The 22,439-nt window shown below is 58.1% G+C and overlaps 2 protein-coding genes across 2 annotated transcripts; one reads left to right on the plus strand and one right to left on the minus strand.

The window, feature by feature from the left end:
- Window positions 1-515: 515 nt before the first annotated feature.
- MAPK8IP2 (mitogen-activated protein kinase 8 interacting protein 2) lies at window positions 516-10,105 on the minus strand. Its single transcript, XM_090272192.1, has 12 exons — window positions 9,877-10,105; window positions 8,873-8,978; window positions 7,136-7,402; window positions 6,926-7,028; window positions 5,650-6,852; window positions 5,330-5,405; window positions 5,056-5,228; window positions 4,870-4,979; window positions 4,217-4,321; window positions 4,067-4,137; window positions 1,618-1,716; window positions 516-1,235 (listed from the first exon to the last, which is right to left on the minus strand). Exons 1-12 carry the CDS (start codon window positions 9,939-9,941, stop codon window positions 1,163-1,165), a joined length of 2,451 nt encoding a protein of 816 aa, XP_090128318.1. The 5' UTR covers window positions 9,942-10,105; the 3' UTR covers window positions 516-1,162.
- A 9,091-nt stretch (window positions 10,106-19,196) lies between these two features.
- CHKB (choline kinase beta) lies at window positions 19,197-22,430 on the plus strand. Its single transcript, XM_090272194.1, has 11 exons — window positions 19,197-19,657; window positions 19,761-19,869; window positions 20,068-20,181; window positions 20,331-20,464; window positions 20,733-20,828; window positions 20,989-21,047; window positions 21,131-21,212; window positions 21,331-21,439; window positions 21,574-21,677; window positions 21,907-21,988; window positions 22,149-22,430. The coding sequence occupies exons 1-11, from the start codon at window positions 19,434-19,436 to the stop codon at window positions 22,221-22,223; spliced, it is 1,188 nt and encodes a 395-aa protein (XP_090128320.1). The 5' UTR covers window positions 19,197-19,433; the 3' UTR covers window positions 22,224-22,430.
- The last annotated feature ends 9 nt before the right edge of the window (window positions 22,431-22,439 follow it).

Below are 22,439 nucleotides of genomic sequence, written 5' to 3' on the forward strand. Positions count from 1 at the left end.
TTGCCCTGAATGGGAGCACTGGTGTGTGCAATTTTAACTACCCTGAAACGAACCTGTCTCCAATCTGCTCACTCCCACTTCATAACCTTCACTCTCTGGGGCTGGGGGAGGGGCCCTGGCCTGAGACTGGGATGGGGGGTGGGGGCCAGGGAAGCCCTTTCTCCAAGAGGCATCATCTGCAAGGCCCTAAGGGCACAGTGCAGGACGGTCAAGTCCTTTCCTCTGGGTCTCCATGCAGGACTTTTTAAAATGTCAGTTTTAAGTCCTAAGCAGACGGGCCACTAACCTCTCCCGCACACACTCCTGAGCCGCGGGGTCCCCCTGCCACAGCCACTCCCCAGCTGCACTCCAGCGCGGTGACCGGTGCCAGTCCAGTGTATCAGGGAGGCCCCCGGGGATGTGGTGGCAAAGAGCACCCATGAGTGGGGCTTCTCGTGTTTCTGTTGCTGGGGGGCTTGGTCTCCTCTGTCATGGGGACCCCGGCCCATTACATGTCCCCCCAGAAACAGACAGGATCACACCAAGCAGAGTTTATTGAGGTGCTGGACTGCGGGGAGTTTGCAGCGGCGAAGCGGGCGCTGGTGTGGCGGGGCGCGGGGCCGGGGGCAGGGCGCCCTCCTCCGGGCAAAGTCTGGGGCTTGGAGTCAGTCGCGGGAACTACTACTCATGTCCCCAAGGCCCTTCTCGGGAACCCCTCCCTGCTTCCCCCCCCCCCCGAGCTCCATGTGGGGCGGCATGGGGGTTCCTCTCTTTGTCCCTGTGGTTCAGGGTGGGGAGACCCCTTGAGATTCACTATAAAAATTAAAATTCCTTTTAAATCACTGGGGAGGGGTGGGAGGGACACCTGGGAGCCTGATGTCACCAGTCGCCTAGATCCTCGCTGTCCTCCACACCCCTCCCAGCTCTGACCTCAGAGCACAGAGCAGAGGGTGAGTTTGCAGGCACAGGGGCAGAGACACAGAGGAAGGAGGCACAGAGAGAAGGGGATCAGAGGGAAAGCGGGGGCACAGCTCCCCCTCCTGCAGCCCCTGCACAGCAAAGGGAGCCCCCAAGACTCCCTGGACGGCAGGTCCCACGTGCCCCCAATCCAGTCCTTGCCAAAGCCACACAGCCTCTGAGACACCCCAGCCCCAGGGCCCGGGCGCGGGGGGTGTGCGGGCGGCTACTCCAGGTAGATGTCCTCTGTGGGGCAGGCGTACTCCAGGTGCTCCTGGTAGTACTCCAGGAAGGCGCGGCTGCAGAGACATGGCAGCCCCCTGCCGCTCAGCGCCGACGCTGGGTCTGCCCGTCACCCCCAGATGTCACTCCTCAGCCATCCTGGCCACCAAGGCCCCAACACCCCATTCCCACCCCGACCCCGGACCTGGGCAAGGCGGTTGCTCCTTCCCACGCCCAGGGTTGCCCCCCCCACTCAGCAGCCGCCTCAAGGTCCCACCCACCTCTACTGCTTCTCATCCGATCTCCCCTCTCACATCTGTCCCACCTGTGCCCCCACTCCCCTGTCCCCAAGTCCCCAAACCTCGCCTCTGGGCTCGCCCACCAGCACTCCGGCACCGGCATGGCTGACGGGCAGCCCAGCCACCCTGCCTGCTGGTCCTGCCCTCAGACCCTGCTCACCCCACACTCTGGGCCACGGGCCGCATGGACTCCTGGGAGACGAAGACGTGGCAGGCAAAGCGGCTCAGCAGAGGGTGTTTCGTGATGAAGCCAAAATAGCTGCAGGGGGACCGGCGTGGGGGCATCAGCGGGTGGCCCCACACCTCAGGGCCCCCCGCAATCTGGACAGAGGGCTCGGGCAGAGCGTCGGGACAGGAGAGATGTATGGGTCCCACAACTTAAGGATTCAAAGGAGCATTTTTGGGTCCACCCCCAGCACAGGCCCCTCTGAGGAGTCAGTGACCTGTGTTAACTTCTGCACGTCAGGGGTGTCCAGCTGGCTCCTCCCCCTTCGCGCCAGCGCTGCGGCCCCACCCCGAGCCTGCCTGGGAGCACAGGCCACAGCGAGGCCTCACCCCATCTTCTGGACACACCTCAGCTGACTCTGATGCCCTGAGCCTGCCCAGCCCCACCTGGGGTCCTGTAAATGCACAGCTGCTTTCTGAGCTCTGGTGTGGGGTGGACAGCGGCCCCTCAGCAGTGAGACCCTCTTCCAGGGGAACCACACCCTGGCTGTCAGCCACCCAGTCCCAGCCCGACTCCTGCACTTCTGCCCTTCTTCTCACTCCAGGGATCAATGACAGGAACTGTCCAGAAGGTCCTGCAGCACGAGACTCGAGACCCCCCGACTGGCCCATGCGATCCACACTGATGGGTGAAGCGGGGTTTGTGGTTCCCCCAGGCGGGATCCGTGTGATGGCACGGTGGCCGGCACATGGGCTCATGTTGTCTGTGAACACAGTGCAGCCTCCTCTCAAAGGCCCTGGTCAGAAATCTCGTCCGTACTCACCACCACTTAGATGCTGCTGACCAAGCGCTAGGCACCGTTCTAAGCACTCTGGGTTATTCACTCACGGAACCGCACAGCAGCCCTGAGATGAGGGCGACGGCCCAGAGGGGCTGGGCAACGCCTCGGCGGGCACACAGCAAGTCTGGTGGCCTGTGATCGCCAGGGCCACGCTGCTGCTGCGCCCAAGCACGGCTCGCCCGCACACACCTCTGCCCCACCACACGGGGAAGCCAGTGCACCGGCCACCTAACGCAACTTCACAGGTGCATCCTTCCACCAGGGGCTGGGCTGAGCTCTGGAGTAACAGATACTAAGGTCTCCCCTCCCCCACTGCCTCCACTTCTGGATCCAGGACCACAGGTCTGACCACGCTTCTCTCGTGGAATTGTCCCCAGTCACTGTCTAGACGGGATGCCCAAGCTGGGCAGCTGGTTTCCCTCTGCTGAGAAATAAGGGTGTTCTTTTCCCCGCTGGTTGGTGTGGTCCCCGTCCCCTGTCCACCTGTCTGGTCTGAGCTCTCTGCACCTTAGAGTGGCATCCAGATGGTGGCTCCCGTCACACCATCTCCATTCTCAGAGGACAAGAGGCCACACTGGCTCTGACCTACCAAGGGTTGACACCACCCCCAGGCAGCAGAGCCCTCCTCACCCTCGTGGCCACAAAAGTGTCCAAATGACACACATGCTGGCCTCAACACCTGTCACAAGCCCAGCCCCAGTGCCATCGGGTCCTTCCTCCAGCAGCCCATCGAGTCCTCGTGAGCCCCTGGGGGGCCCTGTCCCTCTGGCTACCTCCTCCCAGCTCCTTCCTCTAGGACATGGGGACCCAGTGGGCAGCCGCCAGCTGGGCAGGAAGCCTGGAGCTCCCACCCTCACGGGTAACAATGCTGGCACTGTCCCTCCCCGATTACTCCTGTCACTTCTCACTCTGCCTAGCTACCTCATTCGCCTCATGGCCCCAGTTCACCACCTGCTCTGAACTGACACTTCCCTCCACGTCTCTCTCCTACACTCCAGACTCAGCGACAAATGGCCGCTTCCATCTCTCTGCACCTGCAGGCCATCAGCTCCTCACCTGGCAAGTGGTTCCTATCTTCCCATCACCCAGATGCCACACCAGCTGCTATAACCCATCAACCCAGGTCCTGCCTGTCTGCCGGGACACAGCACCTGGACGAGCTCAGCGGCGATCCGGCCTGCGCGTGGCTGAGTCCACTCTGCACAGCAGCAGAGCCGGCTGGTCAGCCTGGCAGTGTTATGCCGCAGCGCCACCACCAGGGGGGGCCAGTGCAAGCTCGCCGGCATAGTCAGAGGGCACAGCTACTCCTGTGTCCCTCGTGTCACCGAGCTACTCCCCAAGACCCCCACTGCCTTTCGCCTGCAACCTGGCCTCACTGCTCCCTGGAAGGTCCACCCATCCCCCACTTGCCTTCAGTCACCTCCTGAATTCCAGGCCCCCCACCTCCCCACAAGTCTGCTTGCTGGAGCCCCGCGGAGACGTCCGCCTGCCCCCACTGCTCCCAGCACTCCCTAGTCTGTGCTCCTGTCTGTCTGCCCCCCAGGCCAGAGAGGAACCCATCTGAGCTGTGTCTCCTGGGCCCCGGGGAGGGAGGGCGCTCACCAGCTGTTGCGGGGGTGGCAGCCGCAGAAGGAGATGTTCTTCATCTGGAAGAAGTGGCTGCAGTGCTGGAACTGGGCAGAGGGGGCAGCGGAGCCAGTCAGAGGCCTGCCGCCCCTGCTGGCCAGCCCCCCGCCAGCTCCCCACACCCACCTCAGGTCCACCACTCAGACTCAGCTTGACCCCCCGAAGAGAAATCTCGAGGTCACAGGAGGCAGGGGGACGCAGGTGAACGGTCAGTTTCCGGGCAGTGGCAATCTGGGGAAGAAGTCAGAGGAGAGGGTCTAAGGACCTCCCGCTGGCCTTCCCTCCCACTCGGAAGACACTGCAGATTCCTCTGCAGGTTCTTGGTGTGGATCCTCAGTCCCAGGACCAGCCAGCCACCTCTCTGTTCTCAGCCTTCCTTGCCTGCCTTCTATCCCTCCAGCCAGGACAATGACCCCTACTGCCCCTACCTTCCCTGCCTGTTCCTACGGCCTGGATAGGGGTCTGAAGGTCAAGGCTCTCCTGCTCAACCACAGGACTAGCAGAGGAGCTGCTGGGCACAAACTGCCCACTGAGTCCGTGAATGAGTGAGCAGGTGACCGCCCGGAAGGCTCGGTGAGAGCTAGTCTTGATTTTCAGACAAGAGGGGGCGGGGTTAAAGGAAAGTAGAGGCCCCACTGAACCCACCGAGACTCCAGGCTCTGAGTCAGGGCAGGGGCTGCCCCTGAAGCCCCGAGGCCCCCTCTCGGCCTCTGAGGAAGCCTAGGGCCTCCAGGAGCTGAGCTTCCTGCGGGCTGCGGCAGGCCCGCCTCCACACTGACCTTCTGCATAGCCGCGCACAGGATCCCATTGCCCTGGTGACAGGGCACCTCCACGGAGCCCAGGAACTGCACGTCGAAGCGCTCCACCCAGCAGGGGCTCCGCTTGCTCCCTGGGGGTCACAAGGGGCCCAGGTCAGAGAGTGGGGGTCTCAGGTGACAAGATGCCCCTTGGAGACGGGGCCTTACCCAGCAGGTCCTTGGCAGGGCCCGGCACTGCATGGGCGTAGAAGGCAGGGAAGACCCCCCGCTCCCCCGTTCGCATGTTGAAGCCCCGGAACCAAAAGTCGTCCTCCTCCGCCTCCACCAGCACCGGGTCGTCCACGTCCAGCTCCAGCTCGTCAGGATGGCGGGGGATGAACCTGCGTCAGGGCAGAGGTGGGAGTCACGGGGAGGGAGAGGGCTGGGGGCTTGTGTCCACCAGGATCCCATGTCTGTCATGACAAAGAGACGGAGGCTGTACCTGAACACAGCCCGATGGGTTTGCTCTCTCTCTTCCCCGTTGACCAGACAGGAAAAGAGGCCGAAGGACTCAGTGCCTGAGAAGCAGACAGGAGACAGGCACTCAGAGACGGGGACAGAAAGCATTTCTAGGCCTGGCCAAGCCCCCCTCCCTCAATGTCCGGTCCTGAGTCAGGGAGGGAGGCAGAGCGGCCTCCCACCACTGTGCAGCCTGTCAGGGATCTGGGGAAAGCCCAGCCACCACCCCCAGACTCTCGTGCTGCCCTGGGCCCTCTGGGGACCGCCTGGGATCTGGGCCCCGCTTCCCCACCTCCCACTCACTGGAGGACCGAGATGTGCTGTTGACAAAGACGTTGAGGAACTTCTTGGAGAAGGTGAGGTCGGGGCTGTCTGGGGAGGCAGCCTCTGGGCCCTGACCAACATCCAGCAGAGCAGCTCCCTCCTCATCCTCGCTGGCCTCGCCGCCACTGCCCTCCTCGCTGCCGTCCTCGCCCAGGCCGGCGCAGCGCCGCAGGCTCACCAGCTCCAGCTGCGTGTGCTCATCCACCACCAGCGTGTACTTGACCGCGTCGTACACCAGCGAGGCGTCCAGCGGGACTTCGGGGCCCGTGCCCCTGCCCCTGCCCCCCGGGGGTCCCGCCTTGTCTTCGGTCTCATCTTCCTCTTCTTCATCCTCATCGTCCTCCTCCTCCGAGCAGGCGGCGGAGCAGGCGCGGCCGGGGCGGGAGGCGCGGCCCGGGGTGGCCCACAGTGGCGTGATGGTGTCGCGCGTGGGGTTGCTGAGAAAAAGGCAGGGCCCGGACTGTGCGGGGCCGGGCCGCGGCGCAGGCGGCGCGGGGGGCGGTGGCCCGCACAGCGTCTCCATGTCCACCAGCTCCACGCCGCCCGCGCCCGCAGCCTCGGGAGCCCCGCCGGCCGGCGGTGATGCAGCCTCCCCGGGAGGACGTTGTGCCGCAGGAGAGAGGCACTGGCCAGGGCAGAAGATGGGCGAGGAGCCCTCAGAGATCATGCGGCTCACAAGGTTGCTGAGCAGCCAGGGCGAGTCGGCGTCCTCACTGAGGTCCGGCTCTGACTCGGAGCCTGACTCGTACTCGCTGTTGGTGTCATCCGGGCCCACGGGTAAGAAGGCGGGGCGGCGCGGGGGCTCGCACGCGGGCTCGGGCTCCGAGGCGGGCGACGAGGCCTCCTCGATAGAGTTGGTGAGGTGCGAGGAGCGGCCGCTGCTGCTGCTCAGCTCCAGCTCCGTCTCCGAGATGGACGAGATCATGCGCCCCAGACGCGCGGCCCCCGCGTCCTCCGAGTCGGAGCCCGGTGAGGACAGCTCCTGGCTGCTGCGCCGGCCGCCGCGGCCCCTGCTGGAGCCACTCCCCAGGTCAACCTCGATGCCAGGATCCGAGGTGGGCGAGGCCCCACCGGGCGCTGGAAGATCCCCGGGTCGGTTCCCTTCGTAGTCACAACCCGGGCCCACAGGCGACTGCGCCCCCCCGCAACAGGCGTCGGCGGGGCCGCGGGGGGCAGGCGGCTCTGCAGGGAGGGGCGTGCGTCAGCCAGCCCACATCCTCCCCGTCTCCCTCCCTTGCCTCCAGGCCCCCAACGCCTTGCCCACCTCGGAGGGGCGCCTGGGTAGGTGAGCACAGCGCTGTCTCTTGCCAGGAAGCTGGCGGCAGTGGGGCAAAGCCTCCGTTGTTGTTCAAGGAGTCCTGCAGAAAGGACAAAGGAGGCGCTAAGGGGGGGCTCCAGCTCTCAGGGAAGGAGCCGCGGGCTGCTGTGGGCAGCAGAGTCCTGGATGAAGGGCCCGGGAACCCACCTGGGCTCCCAGCATAGTCAGGCTGAGCGTCGTGGGCCGGTGCTTGTGAGGCCCCGCCAGGGAGGGGGAGGGGCTCAGCGGCTCCAGATCTGGGGCTTCTGAGTCAGGGCTTCCCCCCTCCTTGCCCTCCTCTTCTTCTTCCTCGTCGTCCTCCTCGTCTTCCTCCTCCTCCTCTTCATTGTCATCGATCATCTCAAACTCCTGGAAGTCATCCTGGAAGGAGCAGATGGGGTGCATCTGCTCCGAACGCCCCAGGGAGAGGCTGTCCTGCAGGAAGGAGGGACAGGGCAGAGCTGGGCGAGAGTGTGACAGTGACTTAGGGTCACAGGTGTCAGGAAAGGGGAAAGCAGGAAGCTGTAAGTCAAGGGACAGGAACCTCCAGGTCACTCTGCTTCCCAAGAGAGTCATTTTGCTTAAGATACATAAGGTTCACTTTAGCTCTTGGTAAGAGCCCGAACTCCTAAGCCTGAGTGGCAAAGATTCTCAGAACAGCCCCGACCCAGCTGCCAGCCTCATCTCACCCCCGACCCCGCCACCATGACACCACCACTCCCCGTCACAGCAGCTGGACACAATTCATGAGTACCGGGCAGCGTTTGGTCCACCTCCCCTCCCCACCCCAAGCTGCAGGCCCTGCCAGGGCAGGCTGTCCATACTGAGCAGGGGTGTACCCCACACCCAACCCAGCACAGGACCTTCCATGGCTGCTGCTCAGTACACAGCAAATTAACACAGGAAAGAGGACAGGGCCGGCACCCAGGATTCACCAAGCTTGCACCTGCTGCAGGGCCTCTGGACACACTTAGTCCCAGCAGGGCAATTTCTCTCCTGCAGTCCCTCCTGTCTACACCCTCCTCAGCCCAGCACCGCTCAGTCATCCCTAAGGGCATGCTTGTGTGCCATTTCCCCTGCAAAGTCTCGGTTGGGTTCCCTTCCCCCTCACTGCCCCTTGTATCCTGCGGGTGGAACCCAGTCCCTGACACTCAGGCAGCCAACACTCTCACGTGTCTTTCAACCCAACTGGGTTATAAGCTCCTGAAGGCAAGGGCCACACCTGTCCTGTTCTCTCAAGCCCCTGGGAGCCCCTGGCACTTGCCACATGGCAGCTGCTCAGAAGGGTTCTTGATGCCGGCCCGTGAACCAAAGGGTTGCAGGTCCGATTCCCAGTCAGGCCACAGCCTGGGTTACAGGCCAGGTCCTCAACTGGGGGTGCGCAAGAGGCAACCACACACTGATGTTTCTGTCCCTCTCGTTCTCCCTCCCTTCCCCTCTCTCTAAAAACAAATAAGTAAAATCTTTTTTTTTAAAAAAGGAAATGTTCTTGAGTGAATGAAAACAGAAATGGGGAGACAGGAGGAGGAGAAAAGGAGGGAAGAGATAGGGGAGAAACAGTTCCAGGGATGGAGACGTGGGGCAGAGAGCTGCAGGCGGGGACAGGGCTGGGAAGGAGACAAGGTGAGCTAGAAGGGGTTACATCTTCCTGGGATATGAAGCACGGGCACACCGGAGCCCCCCAAAGCTGGCCCACTGCTGGGGGTCCAGCAAGGGCTGCCGAGGAAGACCCTTGGCAGAGGTTAGAAGAGAGGTTTGATATCCAGGAAGGGCCCCTAGCCAAGAGGCCAAGGGGGAGGGGGCAACCGGAGCATCTCTAGTTTCAAGGCTGAGCTCAGACCCCCCCCCGAAAAACCCACGAGCGATTCTCCCTGGAAGGGTTCTGTGCCCCCCTCCCCGCCCCACCTTCTCGCAGTGGTCGGAGTCATAGCTGAGGCCCAGGCCGCAGTCATCAGTGATCTCAGACAGGTCTTCATCGTCAAACTCTTCCAGGCTTATGTCCTGGGGAGGCCTGGGGAGGAGGCCGGGTCAGAGCGCAAGGTCAGGCTCCCCAGGGAGTCGGCAGCCCCAGGGCCCTGCGGGGGAGCCAGTTCTAGGAGACGCCCCGGGAAACCCAGCTCCTAGGCCTCAGGGTCTCCACAGCCCCACCACCACCCCCACCCCCCCGCTTCCAGATGCACAGCCTGCCATCATTGTGAAACCCCAGCTCCGTTCTCCAGGGATGGTCCCCACGAGCTGAGCCACGGCCGGCCCAGAGGGCCCTCTTGCCTGCTCAGCCCTCCTCCCCATTCTCCTCCCTGCTCAGCCCCAGGCCCCTCCGGGTCCGCGCCTGGGCCTCCGGGGAGTCGGGCTGAGCCGAGCGGGGGAGGGGAGCCGAGGCTGCAGCAGCGGCAGGAGAGGGAGGGGTCAGCCTGTTCCGGGAGCGGAGTGGCCACTTTGTCCCCCCTCTTACTCAGGGCAGGCCTACACCCCGAGGTCCAGCCCTCGCCCACCACAGCCCCTTCCCCGAGGGGCACAAGCTCGGTTTCGGCTCTCCCCTGAGCCCCGCGGGCCAGGCCCCCACGAAGCCAGAAGGCCAGGCCGCGCGCAGAGGGTGGGCTCAGGCCCCGGCCAGGCAGGCCGCCCACAAGGGCCGAGCCCGGGACCTCCACCCTTGAAGGGTCAGCCTGCTGGGCGGCCTGCGGCACTGGGTCCCGGCGGGGAACTGAGCGGGGGGGTGGGGATGGGGGTCACTGGGGCTGTTGGAGCAGAGCGAGTGGGGGACGGAAACGGAGAGACCGGGGGTCCGCAGACCGGCCTCAGGACCGGCCCCAAGGCTTTGCGGGTGGGGCGGCAGCCGGCCGAGGGGCCCAGGGGGGTGTCCGGGAGGGGCTGCGGGAAGGGGAGCGCCGGCCGGGCCGCCCGCGTACCTGCAGCCGGGTGGCGACAGCGAGTGGAAGGTGGAGAGAGCGAACATCTCCGCGCGGTCCGCCATCTTCTCCGGGAAAGGCCGCGGCGAGGGGGGGCGGGGGGGCGCGCCTGGCCGCGGGGTCCCCTCGGTGCTCGGCCTCCCCCTCACCTCGTGACACGCCCTGCGACACCCCGCCCGCCACACACCTCGCCTCCCTGCAGGACACCGCGGCAGCCCGAGCGGACGCCGCAGGGGGAGGGGGAGGGGCGGCGGACGGGGGAGGGGACGGGGGAGGGGACAGGGAGCCGGCGGCGGCGGCGGGGCCGCTGGTTGGAGGAGGAGATGGTTGGGCTGGGAGGCTCTGGTCCGGGAGGGATCGGGTGCGCTGTTTGTTTTCGGGGAGGGGGTGAGAAGCGGATTGGCCGAGATGGGGGGTCAGGTTCGGGTCCAGAAAGGTCTGCGGGTGGGGACCGGCGAGGGTGGAGGCCTACGACGGGGATCCCGCGGGGGGCCGATCCGAGGAAGGCGGCGGTCTGGGTTCGCAGACCTCCGCTGGGCTGGCGCTGGGGGCAGGGGCCGGTGGGGATGGGTGCGGCCCCGGCACCTGCGCCGACGTCCCACGGAACCAGAGCGGAAGAGCTGGGGCGCCAGGCCTGGCGCGCGGCGTGGGGGGGGCGGGGGTGGGGAGGGATGGAGGAGCTGTCCGCGCCCGGGTGCTGATCGGGGCTGGAGGAGCTGTCCCCACGGAGGGTGCTGACTGGGGAAGAACGGAGACGTCTGCCGGGGATGCTGATCCCCGCTGGGCACGGAGTGGGGCGCGGAGAGGACGCTGACTGGGGCGAACACCGAGCTCTCGGAGTATAGTGCAGGCCGCGCAGGCTGGACAGAGCGGCGGGTGGGCCCTGGACGAAGCCCCAGACCGCAGGCTGTGTTCATTCCACTGGGAAAATGTTCTCCAGCTCTGGCTCTGTGCCTGGCACCATTTCGGGCACGAGCTGTGTGAGGACAGCGATGTCTCAGGTCGCGCTCGGGAGCTGGATTTGGGCAGGGGCGGCTGGCGTTGGAGGGGGAAGGGGGGACCACGGCCCCGAGGTCGGCTGATAAAGACGCGTTAGGCAGACTTGCCAGAGATGTAGCAAAAGCAGGAAGCTGGAGTTCCACCAGGAGTGCAGTGAAATTGTCCTCCTCCCCACCCCCGATGGAATTCCTGTGCCCTGATATTTCTTTGCCGAAATTATTTCTGTGGAGAAAAAAAGAAAGGTTTCTGAGGGCAGGACGAGGCCCTGCAGCAGTCACTGCCTGGACGCCAGGGCAGAGGGAGCCCACGCCTGCGGGGAAGAGCAGCAGCTGCTGCTCATTCTCTGGTGGCCATAGCACCAGCCCAGAGGGACCAGCCTGGGCAGGCCGTGCCCTGTCCTGAGCCCCCGACACAATCCATATTTCATCTCAACTAAAGTGTTTTTCTAAGGACGGCATTTCTTAGTGTGTTTCCCTCCCTAATGACTGTGAGCGTGCCCACAGGCCCTTCTTCCCTGCCCTCCTTGTCTCCAGTATTGCCTCCTGCTCTTGCCAGTTCCCTGACTGACCAGCAAAACATCTGTCATAACCCATTTGTCCCCTGCATCCCTCCTTAGCCCACCTCTACTCTGTCGACACTCCCTCCCTACAAGGTGGACATCCAAGTGCACTGCCTGAAGCTCTGCCCAGAATGACCACTGAGCCTGCCTAACCTATTGGCTTGGTGGTCAGTCAATATCTAGCTGAAGGCAGGTGGATTTGATCACATGGTGATTTGATGTCCCATAATCAGGCACGCAGCCTCTGCTTGGGTCCAGTAGGGTGCCAGAAGCTGCTATCAGTAGGTGAGAGATCTGCACTGTGCCAGGCATGACCTTGCTCTGGACCCCTGGGGCAGACTCCTGCTGGGTCCTGCCAAAGCTGCCACACAGGCTCCCTGTCTGCCCCAGAGAAGCCCAACTGTAACCCACTGATTCTGCTAAGCAGAACCCTACAATCTCCACCTTCAACAGAGCCCTCCTTTGCTCTGCACCCCATTCACAACTGGCAGTCTCCCAAGTCATCCAATAAATAGGTCACAACAGTCTTCCCAAGTGTGTTACATGCTGATCCCAAATCCAGAGGTCCATCAAGTGCCATGCCTCCTTCTTCATGACAGGGATGCAAGATGCAGAACTTGTCCCTATCTTTGAGGTGACACCTGGTTTGATGCCCTGTTTGCCTCACAACGCTGCACCCCTGAAGACTTCACTGCTGACAGACTCCAGAGCTTCTGAGGGCTTCTCACTCATTCTCTGACATGCATTATCTTAATAATGGTCACTTCCTTCTACACCATGTCCAGTTAGCATGTCATCATCAATGTTATGTGGAATGTCTGGATGATCAAGGTCTCAGTGGATTATAATGTGACAGAGAGCAGGAAAGTTAAAACACCCATGGAGCAAGACAATGAACGTGTTTGTCTGTCCTTCCCATATAAACGTGAACTGCTTCTGGAAATGTACTCTTTGCTACTGGAAGTTGAAAAGAATTTTCACACCAATGAGTGCAATAGATACTAAATAAAAAATTACTAATTCTGCAGTTTTCAACCTTTTTCATCTCATGGCACACAGAGACTAATTACTAAAATTCTGTGGCAAATCAAAACATATATATATATATATATATATGTAGCCATGGCAGGGTGGCTCAGTGGATTGAGTGCTGGCCTGCGAACCATAAGGTCGCCAGTTTGATTCCCAGTCAGGGCACAGGCCTGGGTTGTGGGCCAGGTCCCCAGTTGGGGGCATGTGAGTGGCAACCAATTAAACATTGATTTTTTTCTCTTCTTCTCTTTCTCCTTCCCTTCCCCTCTCTAAAAATAATAAGTAAACTCTTTAATGTATATATATGTATATATACAGCTGATATGACTAAAACATAGGTTTAATTTTGGTTCATTCACACCAGATGGCTGTTGTTATGTTGGCTGTTGTCATTTTTTTAATTTGACAGTCTAAGGAAAAGAGGTCAGTGCCCCTGAGTAAATAGTCGGGTGTTGCATGTTTTAAAACTTCTTGTGGTACACCGGTTGAAAATCACTGAACTAAATGAATGAATGAGTGAATGCACCTTTGAATTGTAATCTATTAACCCCTCTATCTCTGCCTTAATTTTCTCCAAAGTTGTGATCTGTCCAGCTCTCCCTGAAATATTCATTTTTCCCTCCCTTTCTTAATGAATATGTAAGTTCCAGACTCCTGGATATTCTCAATGATTCCAAAGGTGACCCAAGGAGTAAGGTGACCCAAAGTATAAGAAATATATGATCTTCTAATAATCACTATATCCAATTAGTCATATGTGCTGAATTATTTTTATTTCTCTAACAATTGAAAAGTGGGAAATACAGTATTTCTAACAAAATAAAAATTGGAAGGAGTTGTACTCTGATTTTTCCACTACTTTTTTTCTTTATACCTATATACTTATACATACACACAGGCATGCATATATGTGAACATTAGTTTTTTCTAATAAAAAACAGGATTGTCCTGTGTACATACATATTAGTTCACAACTCATTCTTTCAAGATAGTAATATACCCTGGCTATTCTTTCTGGGTTTGTAGATCTACTTTGTTCTTTTTATTTTTTAAGTATATTTTATTGATTATGCTATTATATTTGCCCCAAGTTTCCCCCCTTTCCCCCCCTCTTCCCAGTAGTACCTCCCTTCTCTCCAGCAAGCAACCCCCTTAGTTCATATCCATGGGTCATACATATAGGTTCTGTGGATTCTCCATTTACTTTACTATTCTTCATTTTTTAAGTATATTTTATTATGTTGTTATAGCAGTCCCAATTTCTTTCCCCTTTGCTACCCTCCGCCCAGCACCCTTCCCCCCCTCACTTCCCCTAGCAATCCCACCCCCCTTAGTTTATGTCCATGGGTCGTGCATATAATTCTTTGGCTTCATCTCTTCCTATATTATTCTAAACTTCCCCCTGTTTATTTTGTAACAACCAATTATGCTTCTTAGTCCCTGCACCATTTCCCCATCTCTCCCCCTTCCCCCTCCCAGCTGATAACCTTCCAAATGATCCCCACACCTGTGATTCTGTTTCTGTTCTGGTTTGCTTAGTTAGATTTTGTTTTTATTTTTTAGATTCAGGTGTTGATAGTTGTGAGTTTGTTGTCATTTTAGTGTTCAGAGTTTTGATTTTCTTTTCCTTAAGTAAGTCCCTTTGACATTTCATATAATAATGGCTTGGTGATGATGAGCTCCTTTAGCTTTACCTTGTCTGGGAAGCACTTCATCTGCCCTTCCATTCTAAGTGATAGCCTTGCTGGATAGAGTGATCTTGTTGTAGGTCCTTACTTTTCATCACATTGAATACTGCTTGCCAGTCCCTTGTTGCCTGCGAGTGTCTTTTGAGAAATCAGCTGATAGTCTTACAGGCATCCCTTTGTAGGTAACTCTCTGCTTTTCTCTTGCTGCTTTTAAGATTCTCTCTTTATCTTTCACCTTGGGCATTTTAATTATGATGTGTCTCAGTGTGGTCCTTTTTGGGTCTAGTTTGTTTGGGACTCTCTGTGCTTCCTGGACTTGTATGTCTATTTCCTTTGCCAAATTTAGGAAGTTTTCCTTCATTATTTTTTCACATAAGCTTTCAATTTCTTGCTCTTCCTCTTCTCCTTCTGGCACCCCTATTACTCGGATGTTTGCACATAAAGTTGCCCCAAAGGTTTGTAAGTCTCTCCTAATTTTTTTCAATTCTTGTTTCCTCATTCTGTACTGGGTGACTGTTTTTTTTCTTCCTTATGTTTCAAATCATTGATTTGAACCCTGGTTTCCTTCCCTTCACCATTGGTTTCTTGTGGATTTTCCTTCGTTTTGCTTCACACGGCCTTCACTTCTTCCCTTATGCATTTGCCGTACTCAAGCATATCTGTCAAGCCTATGAGCATCTTTATCACCAGTATTTTGGATTCTGCATCTGTTAGGTTGGCTATCTCCTCATCTGTGAGGTTGGCTATCTCCTCTTGCTTAGTTCTCCCGCTGGAATCTTGATCCGTTCTCCCTTTTGGGCCATACTTCTCTGTCTCCTCATCTTGACAGGCTCCTTTGTTTGCCTCTGTGTCTTAGGTAGAGCTGTCACACCTGTTACATTGTAAGGGGCGGAGCCTTAGGGATTTGTCAGTATGGGCGACCTGTTTCACCACGTTGTGGCGCTATATGTGGGGGAGGGTTCAGAGAGGGAACAATGCCACTTGCTCAGCACTTGCCCCTTTTCCAGGCACTTCTTCCACCTTCATATGGGGCTGGCACCTCTCTAGTTGTTGCCCTGGCTGTCATTCCAGAGTGGGTGGGTCTGTGGACGTTCAAGGACTGTGGAGACCCTCTAAACAAGCGGCTTCTGCTGAGAGATCAGCAGTTTCTTCCTGCACCTCAATCCCCACTGGTTTGCACAGTCCAAAATAATGAGGCTTAATTTTCCCTGATGCTGGGACCATGAGCTTTGAAGTCTGGTCAGGAGCTGGGACACTTCCCAGGTGTCCCTCCACACGTTTTAAAACATGTGGCTGCGCTTTCTGCCAGCCTGCAGCTGCCACCGCTGCCACCACCACCACACCGCATCCTCTCTGCCCCGGCTCCACCCCTCCTACCTGTCTGGATGAGTATTTCTTCTTTATATCTTTGTTGGACTTCCATGCAGCCTGATTTTCTGGAACTTCTGGTTGTCTCTAGTTTTGAGGTAGTTGTATTCCTTCTTAGTTGTGGAGGGAGATGTAGCATGTCTGTCTAGGCCTCTATCTTGGCCAGAAGTCCATACTTTACTATTCTTAATGTCTCCCTATTTTGTACCTACCAGTTATGCTTCTTTATCCCTGCACTGTTTTTTCCCCTTCCCCCTCCCAGCTGAGAACCCTCTAGTGATCTTTGTACCTATGATTCTGTTCCTGTTCTAGCTTTTTGCTTAGTTTTTGTTTTTGAGATTCAGTTGCTCATCATTTTAAGTTTTTTGTCATTTTAATGTTCATAGTTTTGATATTCTTTTTCTTAAATGTGTCTCTTTAACATTTCATATAGTAATGACTTGGTGATGATGAAGTACTCCTTTAGCTTTACCTTGTCTGGGAAGCACTTCATCTGCCCTTCCATTCTAAATGACAGCTTTGCTGCATAAAGTATCTTGGTTGTAGGTCCTTGCTTTTCATAACATTGAATACTTCTTGCCAGTCCCTTCTTGCCTGCAAAGTGTCTTTTGAGAAATCAGCTGACAGTCTTACAGGCACCCCTTTGTAGGTAACTCTCTGCTTTTCACTTGCTGCTTTTAAGATTCTCTCTTTATCTTTAACCTTTAGCACTTTAATTATGTGTCTTGGTGTGGTGCTCTTTGGGATTAGTTTGTTTGGGACTCTCTGTGCTTCCTGGACTTGTACATTTATTTCCTTCACCAAATTTAGGAAGTTTTCCTTCATTATTTATTCACATAACTTTTCAATATCTTGCTCTTCCTCTTCTTCTGGCGCCCCTATGATTTCGATGTTGGTATGTTTAAAGTTGTCCCAGAGGTTCCCAAGCCTCTCCTCAATATTTTTTTTCCAATTTTTGTTTTCTCATCCTTACTGGTTGACTGTTTACTTCTTCCTTATGTTTCAAATCATTGATCTGAACCCGTTTCCTTTTCTTCACCATTGGTTTTGTGTGGATTTTCTTTGTTTCACTTAGCATAGTCTTCACTTCTTCCCCTATGTGTTTGACGTACTTAAGCATATCTGTCAAGCATGTGAGCATCTTTAGCACCAGTATTTTGAACTCTGCATCTGTTAGGTTGGCTATCTCCTCGTCGCTTAGTTCTCCCACTGGAACCTTGATCCGTTCCCTCTTTTGGGCCATACTTCTCTGTCTCCTTGTCTTGACAGGCTCCTGTGTTTGCCTCTTAGTCTTAGGTAGAGCTGTTGCACCTGTTATGTTGTAAGGGGAGGAGCCTTAGGTATTTGTTAGTGCTGGGCAACCTGTTTTATCACCATGTGGTGCTGTATGTGGGGGAGGAGTCAGAGAGGGGACAATGCCACTTGCTCAGCCCTCGCCCCTTTTCCAGTCACTTTACCTGCTTCATGTATGCAACTGGTGCCCCTCTAGCTGTTGCCCTGGTGATGGTTCCCAGCATGTGTGGATTTGCATATATTCTAGGACAGTGGGGGCCCTTTAAATGGACTCTCCTGAGAGACCAACAGTATTTTTCACTGCCCCAACGCCCACTGTTTTTCACAGCCAGAAGCAATGGGGTTTTATTTTCCGGTGCTGGAACCGTGAGCTGCGCGGTCTGACCTGGGATTGCTCCACAGGTGTCCCTCCCAGCTTTCACAATGTGTAACTGCTCTTCCCACTGGCTGACTGCAGCCACTGCCTTGCTGCCACCACCACACTGCGTCCTCTCTGCCCTGGCTCTCCAGCTCCACCCCTCTTATCCATTTGGATGAGTATTGCTTCTTTATATCTTTGTTTGTTGGACTTTCATGCAGTTCAATTTTCTGGTAGTTCTGTTTGTTTTTTGTGTTGAGGTAGATGTATTCCTTCTTATGGTTATGGAAGGAGGCAAAGCGTGTCTACCTACATCTCCATCTTGACTGGAAATCTTACCTTATTTCTTTTAAAGGTTGCATCACATTCCATTGTATGAACCCCTGTTTCTTTATTCATGCCTCTACAGGTGGCATTGATCTTGTTTCATTTACTTGAATCCACCTAGATTTTGCAGGGGTCATCCAGGTGAACTGAAAGGGATTTACTGGGTACCGCCACTTTGTCTTTGAGAGTGACACAACCTCTGCAGTCCCACCTGGAACGCAGCATTGCTTCTGATCCACAGTTCTGAAGGAGTGAGTCGGGTGGGGAGTTCCAGGGGCTGCCCTGTGCTCCTGTGACCATGATTCTTAAGATTTATTTATTTCCTTTTAGAGAGAGGGAGAAAGAGAGGAAGGGAAACATGAATGTGTGGTTGCCTCTCATGCGCCCCCAATTGGGGACCTGGCCTGCAACCCAGGCCTGTGCCCTGACTGGGAATCGAACTGCTGACCCTTTGGTTTGCAGGCTCGCGCTCAGTCCACTGAGCCACACTAACCAGGGCTTGTTACCATGATTCTTATTCCAGAGGTCAGGGATCCATGTGCAGCTCTGCCCATGTGAGGCACAGCCACCCCAGAGTGCACTGGGGCCAGAGAAGCACCTGCAGGGCTTGGGACAGGATTTACCACCTGTGTCCCAGAACCAGTGGCTCACAATGCTTTGGGTACCCCACACAATGTCAGCTCAGATCATGTATCTAACAGCCACTGAAAAGGTCTCAATAGTCCTTTTTCCAAAGTAGATCAGTTACTCTGATCAGTGGCTCTAAGTCCCTTTGGGGAAGGATTGAGGAGAAATATTTTTGAATATATTTATGGTAACATTGTAGGACCCTTCTCCCTTCAACCACTGAGCTTCAGGTCTCAGGACTGGCTCAGATCAAACAGAGCAAGTGATCATGGTTTTCCACTGTAGCAACTGACCTTCGCCTTCCGATCACCAACTCTTGATTTCTTTCTGGTTATTCAAATCATACCACTTGTCAGCTGCCCAGTTCTTTCACCCCCCAAAACACCAGGGTCCAACAGGCCTGTCACAAATCCCTGGGGCTGCCCCTGCAGCGGTGACAGCAGCGGAGGCCAATGAGGGAAGGGGATGTGAGGCAGCCCCAGGTGTCTGCTCCAGGTGCGAGCCTTTTCCTCCTGATTTGATTTTCTAACTGGTTCTAGGTCTGGAGACCAGAGGGCTGGTTTCAAGCAGGACAAGGGCCTCCTCTCAGAGGTGCACTGCCGCTGACACGGGATCCCGCAGTGATTGGGAATTGAAGGTACGTGGCGTCACTGGAGTTGTCCCAAGGGTCCCAATGTTTCATTCATTCCCATCCAGTGTTGACACGGCACTGACCGAGCGCCAAGCATTCTCCGCCTCTCCCAGGTGTGACCCACGCTCAGGACCGGCCACGCTCACATGACGGCTCCCTTCCTGCCGACTGCCCCCGCGAGGGACTGCCGCCACCACCCACCGTGCTGCCCTGTCTGCTCCGCACCCGGCGAAGGCCTGGCTTCTCCGGGGCACCTGCCCTAGAAGAACATCTGCCGCTGGGCTCCCACGGCCCGAGTAGACTCGCGCGCTCCAGCGAAGCACCACCCCGCCCACGTGACTGGCCAGCGTGACCCGCCGTTGCAGCGGACCCCGCCCCCCTGCCGCTCACCACGCTTCTGATTGGCGCAGACCGCTTCCTGTCTTCCGAGAAGCCCCGCCCAGAGGGCGAGCGAGCAGGGGCGGGGCACGGCCGAGGCGCCGAATTGGCCTCCGGAAAGGGCTCGGGACCACGGTCACGGAGAGAGCCGAGTGGCGCAGCGAGGAGCCGGACACGGCCGGGAAGACCCGAGTCCGACCAGGGAAGTGCAGGCTGGCCGGAAGCAGAGCCGAGCACAGCCGATCCCACGTGAAGGGGGCTGAGCTCGCTGGGCGTTGGCCCTGGGGAGTCGGAGCCATGGCGGCCGAAGGCGCTGATGTGGTGGGAGGCGGGACTGTCGGCGGCCGCCCAGCCACAGACAGCTGGCGGCAGTCTAAGTGCCCCGACGCGTCCCCGAACCAGCAGCGCGGCTCGGCGCAGTCGCGTGACGCCGAGCACCGAGCCTACCAGTGGTGCCGGGAGTACCTGGGCGGTGCCTGGCGCCGAGTGCGGCCGGAGGAGCTGCGGATTGACCCCGTGAGGTGGGAGGTCAGGGGGCAGCCCCTCCGATGCTGCGCGGGACGGGGGTCGCACGGGCCTGCCCGGGGAGCCGGCAGCGGGCTGAGACCCCGGTGTGGTCCGCAGTGGGGGCCTCAGCAACCTGCTCTTCCGCTGCGCGCTGCCGGACCACCTGCCCAGCGTTGGCGAGGAGCCCCGGGAGGTGCTGCTGCGGCTGTATGGGGCCATCCTGCAGGTGAGGAGGCAGGGGGCTTCCCATCCAAGCCTGGCCGGCGGTACTGCCCCGCCGAGGTCGAGGTGCTGAGCCTCAGGGGCCGCGAGCCTCCGGGCAACAGAACGAGCCCAGCGGCGCTCGGAGTAAAAGGGAGACCCTCTTCTCGCTGCTTTGCCGCTGGCCGCGCGACTCCTGCCCCTTGCTGTCATCTTCCTTCAGGGCGTGGACTCCTTGGTCCTTGAAAGTGTGATGTTCGCCATCCTTGCGGAGCGGTCCCTGGGGCCCCAGCTCTACGGAGTCTTTCCAGAGGGCCGACTGGAACAGTACATCCCAGTACGAGGCACCGCCTTCCCCAGCCCCTGTCCCCTTCCCCGTGTCCGTACTCACTCCCTGACCCAAGACCCCAACCTCTCCCCCCCGACCCCATCCCTCCCCACTCCTGCCCCAGCCCCCTCACCGCCCTGAGAGGTTCCTGGGTGCAGAGCCGACCACTGAAGACGCGAGACCTCCGAGAGCCCATGCTGTCAGCAGCCATCGCCACGAAAATGGCCCGGTTCCACGGCATGGAGATGCCCTTCACTAAGGAGCCCCGCTGGCTGTTTGGGACCATGGAGCGGTGAGCCAGGGCCCTCGGCAGGGCTGATCCCTCATGCTGGCAGCTACTGCACTGGGCTGTGACAGTGGGTCTACGACTCTGCCCAGCGGGCCAGTTGAGTGGATCAGGTGTCTCAGGGGCTAGCTAGCATGGTCTCTCACAGAACAGGCTTCGAAACATTTGCCAGATAGCCACACAGTGATAGGAGGACAGCGAGGATAGCCGGCCCCAGGGGGTGGAGAGGGAGCACAGAGCTCAGAGCGTGTGTATCCCATTCTCTGGACCTCAGGTACCTAAAGCAGATCCTGGACCTGCCCCCCACCGGCACCCCCCAGATGAACCTGCTGGAGATGTACAGCCTGAAGGACGAGATGGGCAGCCTCAGGTGAGGACAGGCAGGACAGGGTGCGGAGAGGGCCGGAGAGCACCGGAGGGGCAGCTGGGAGCCTACAGCTTTGCCCCCAGGGCTTGCTGAGGGCCCATGAGGGTGGCTCTGACCCTCCTGTAGTCACTCCTGTGCAGACACATGTCCCTGCCCCCTGCAGGAAGTTACTAGACTCTACCCCATCACCCGTGGTCTTCTGCCACAATGACATCCAGGAAGGTAGGAGAAGCCATCTGGGTCTCCCAACCCCAGGTGAAGGGGCCAGAGGGCCCTGGATGACCAGCACCCATCGCCTCCCCCAGGGAACATCCTGCTGCTCTCAGAGCCAGAAAATGCCGACAGCATCATGCTGGTCGACTTCGAGTACAGCAGCTACAACTACAGGTGAGCCCCCTGGTCGCCGGGGCCATCCCCGCCGTGCCCTGGGAAGCAGACCAGGCCTTCCTATGCCGCCCAGCCACCCAGGGCACCTGGGGACTTAGGGTCTACCTTGTTCCCCCAGGGGCTTTGACATTGGGAACCATTTTTGTGAGTGGGCTTATGATTACACTCACAAGGAGTGGCCTTTCTACAAAGCACAGCCTGCAGACTACCCCACCCGGGGACAGCAGGTATGGGGGCTGGAGGCTGGGAGTCGGACCTGGCCTGTGAGCAAGGAGGAGGGCGAAGCCTGGATGGAGTGGTGAGAAAGGGTGGTAACTGGGAAGTGCACCCCCACTTCCTGACTCTGGTCTGTTGATCCCAGCTGCATTTTATTCGCCATTACCTGGCAGAGGTAAAGAAAGGCGAGACCATCTCCCAAGAAGAGCAGAGAAAACTGGAGGAAGAGTTGCTGGTAGAGGCTAATCGGTGAGGTTAACCTCTGGGGCGGAGGGAGTACAGCCAGGGGCCGCAGAAGAGGCAGACGAGTGTGGGTGCTCAGTGGGGGCGGGAGAGCAGGCGTGAGGCCGGGAGAGCAGGCGTGAGGCCGGAGGCTGGAGGAGGAGCTGGGACAAGCTGTGGGTTAGGACATTGGGGAAGGTGGAGCTCTGGGAACCAGGCAATGTGCTCCCGGCCCCTGTTCTCCCCACCCCCTCAGGTATGCTCTGGCGTCCCATTTCTTTTGGGGTCTCTGGTCCATCCTCCAGGCATCCATGTCCACCATAGAATTTGGTTACCTGGTGAGTAACCCAGGTGGCAAGTTAGGTTGGGGAGGGGGGCAGCAGGGGCCTCGAATCCTCCAGGAACTCTGGGTAGTCCTGGGATGCTGTGGGCAGACTGGGGGCTGTGGGTGGTCATCCCAGGCCCGCTCACCAGTACGTGGGGTGGTCTCCTCTCCAGGAGTACGCCCAGTCTCGGTTCCAGTTATACTTCCAGCAGAAGGGGCAGCTGACCAGCCTCCACCCCCCATCCTGACTCTCCACCCCCAGCTCCTTGGATGTTCCCAGAGCCTCCAGGGCAGGACCTTGGAGGGAGGGGCCAAGAGCAGGAGGCCCTGGGGACTGGGCTGAGTCCCCTTGAGACCCGTTGAGGAGGCTGACCTCTCCTCCAGTTTGAGCAGGTCCCCATGGGCGGGAATCCCTGGCTGTGCACCTTGAAACAATAAACGAGCTTCTTCCTTCACACCCTGTC

This window comes from Furipterus horrens, unplaced genomic scaffold (assembly GCF_987537825.1).
Source record: "Furipterus horrens unplaced genomic scaffold, mFurHor1.1.pri manual_scaffold_4, whole genome shotgun sequence".
NCBI classification, from domain to species: domain Eukaryota; kingdom Metazoa; phylum Chordata; class Mammalia; order Chiroptera; family Furipteridae; genus Furipterus; species Furipterus horrens.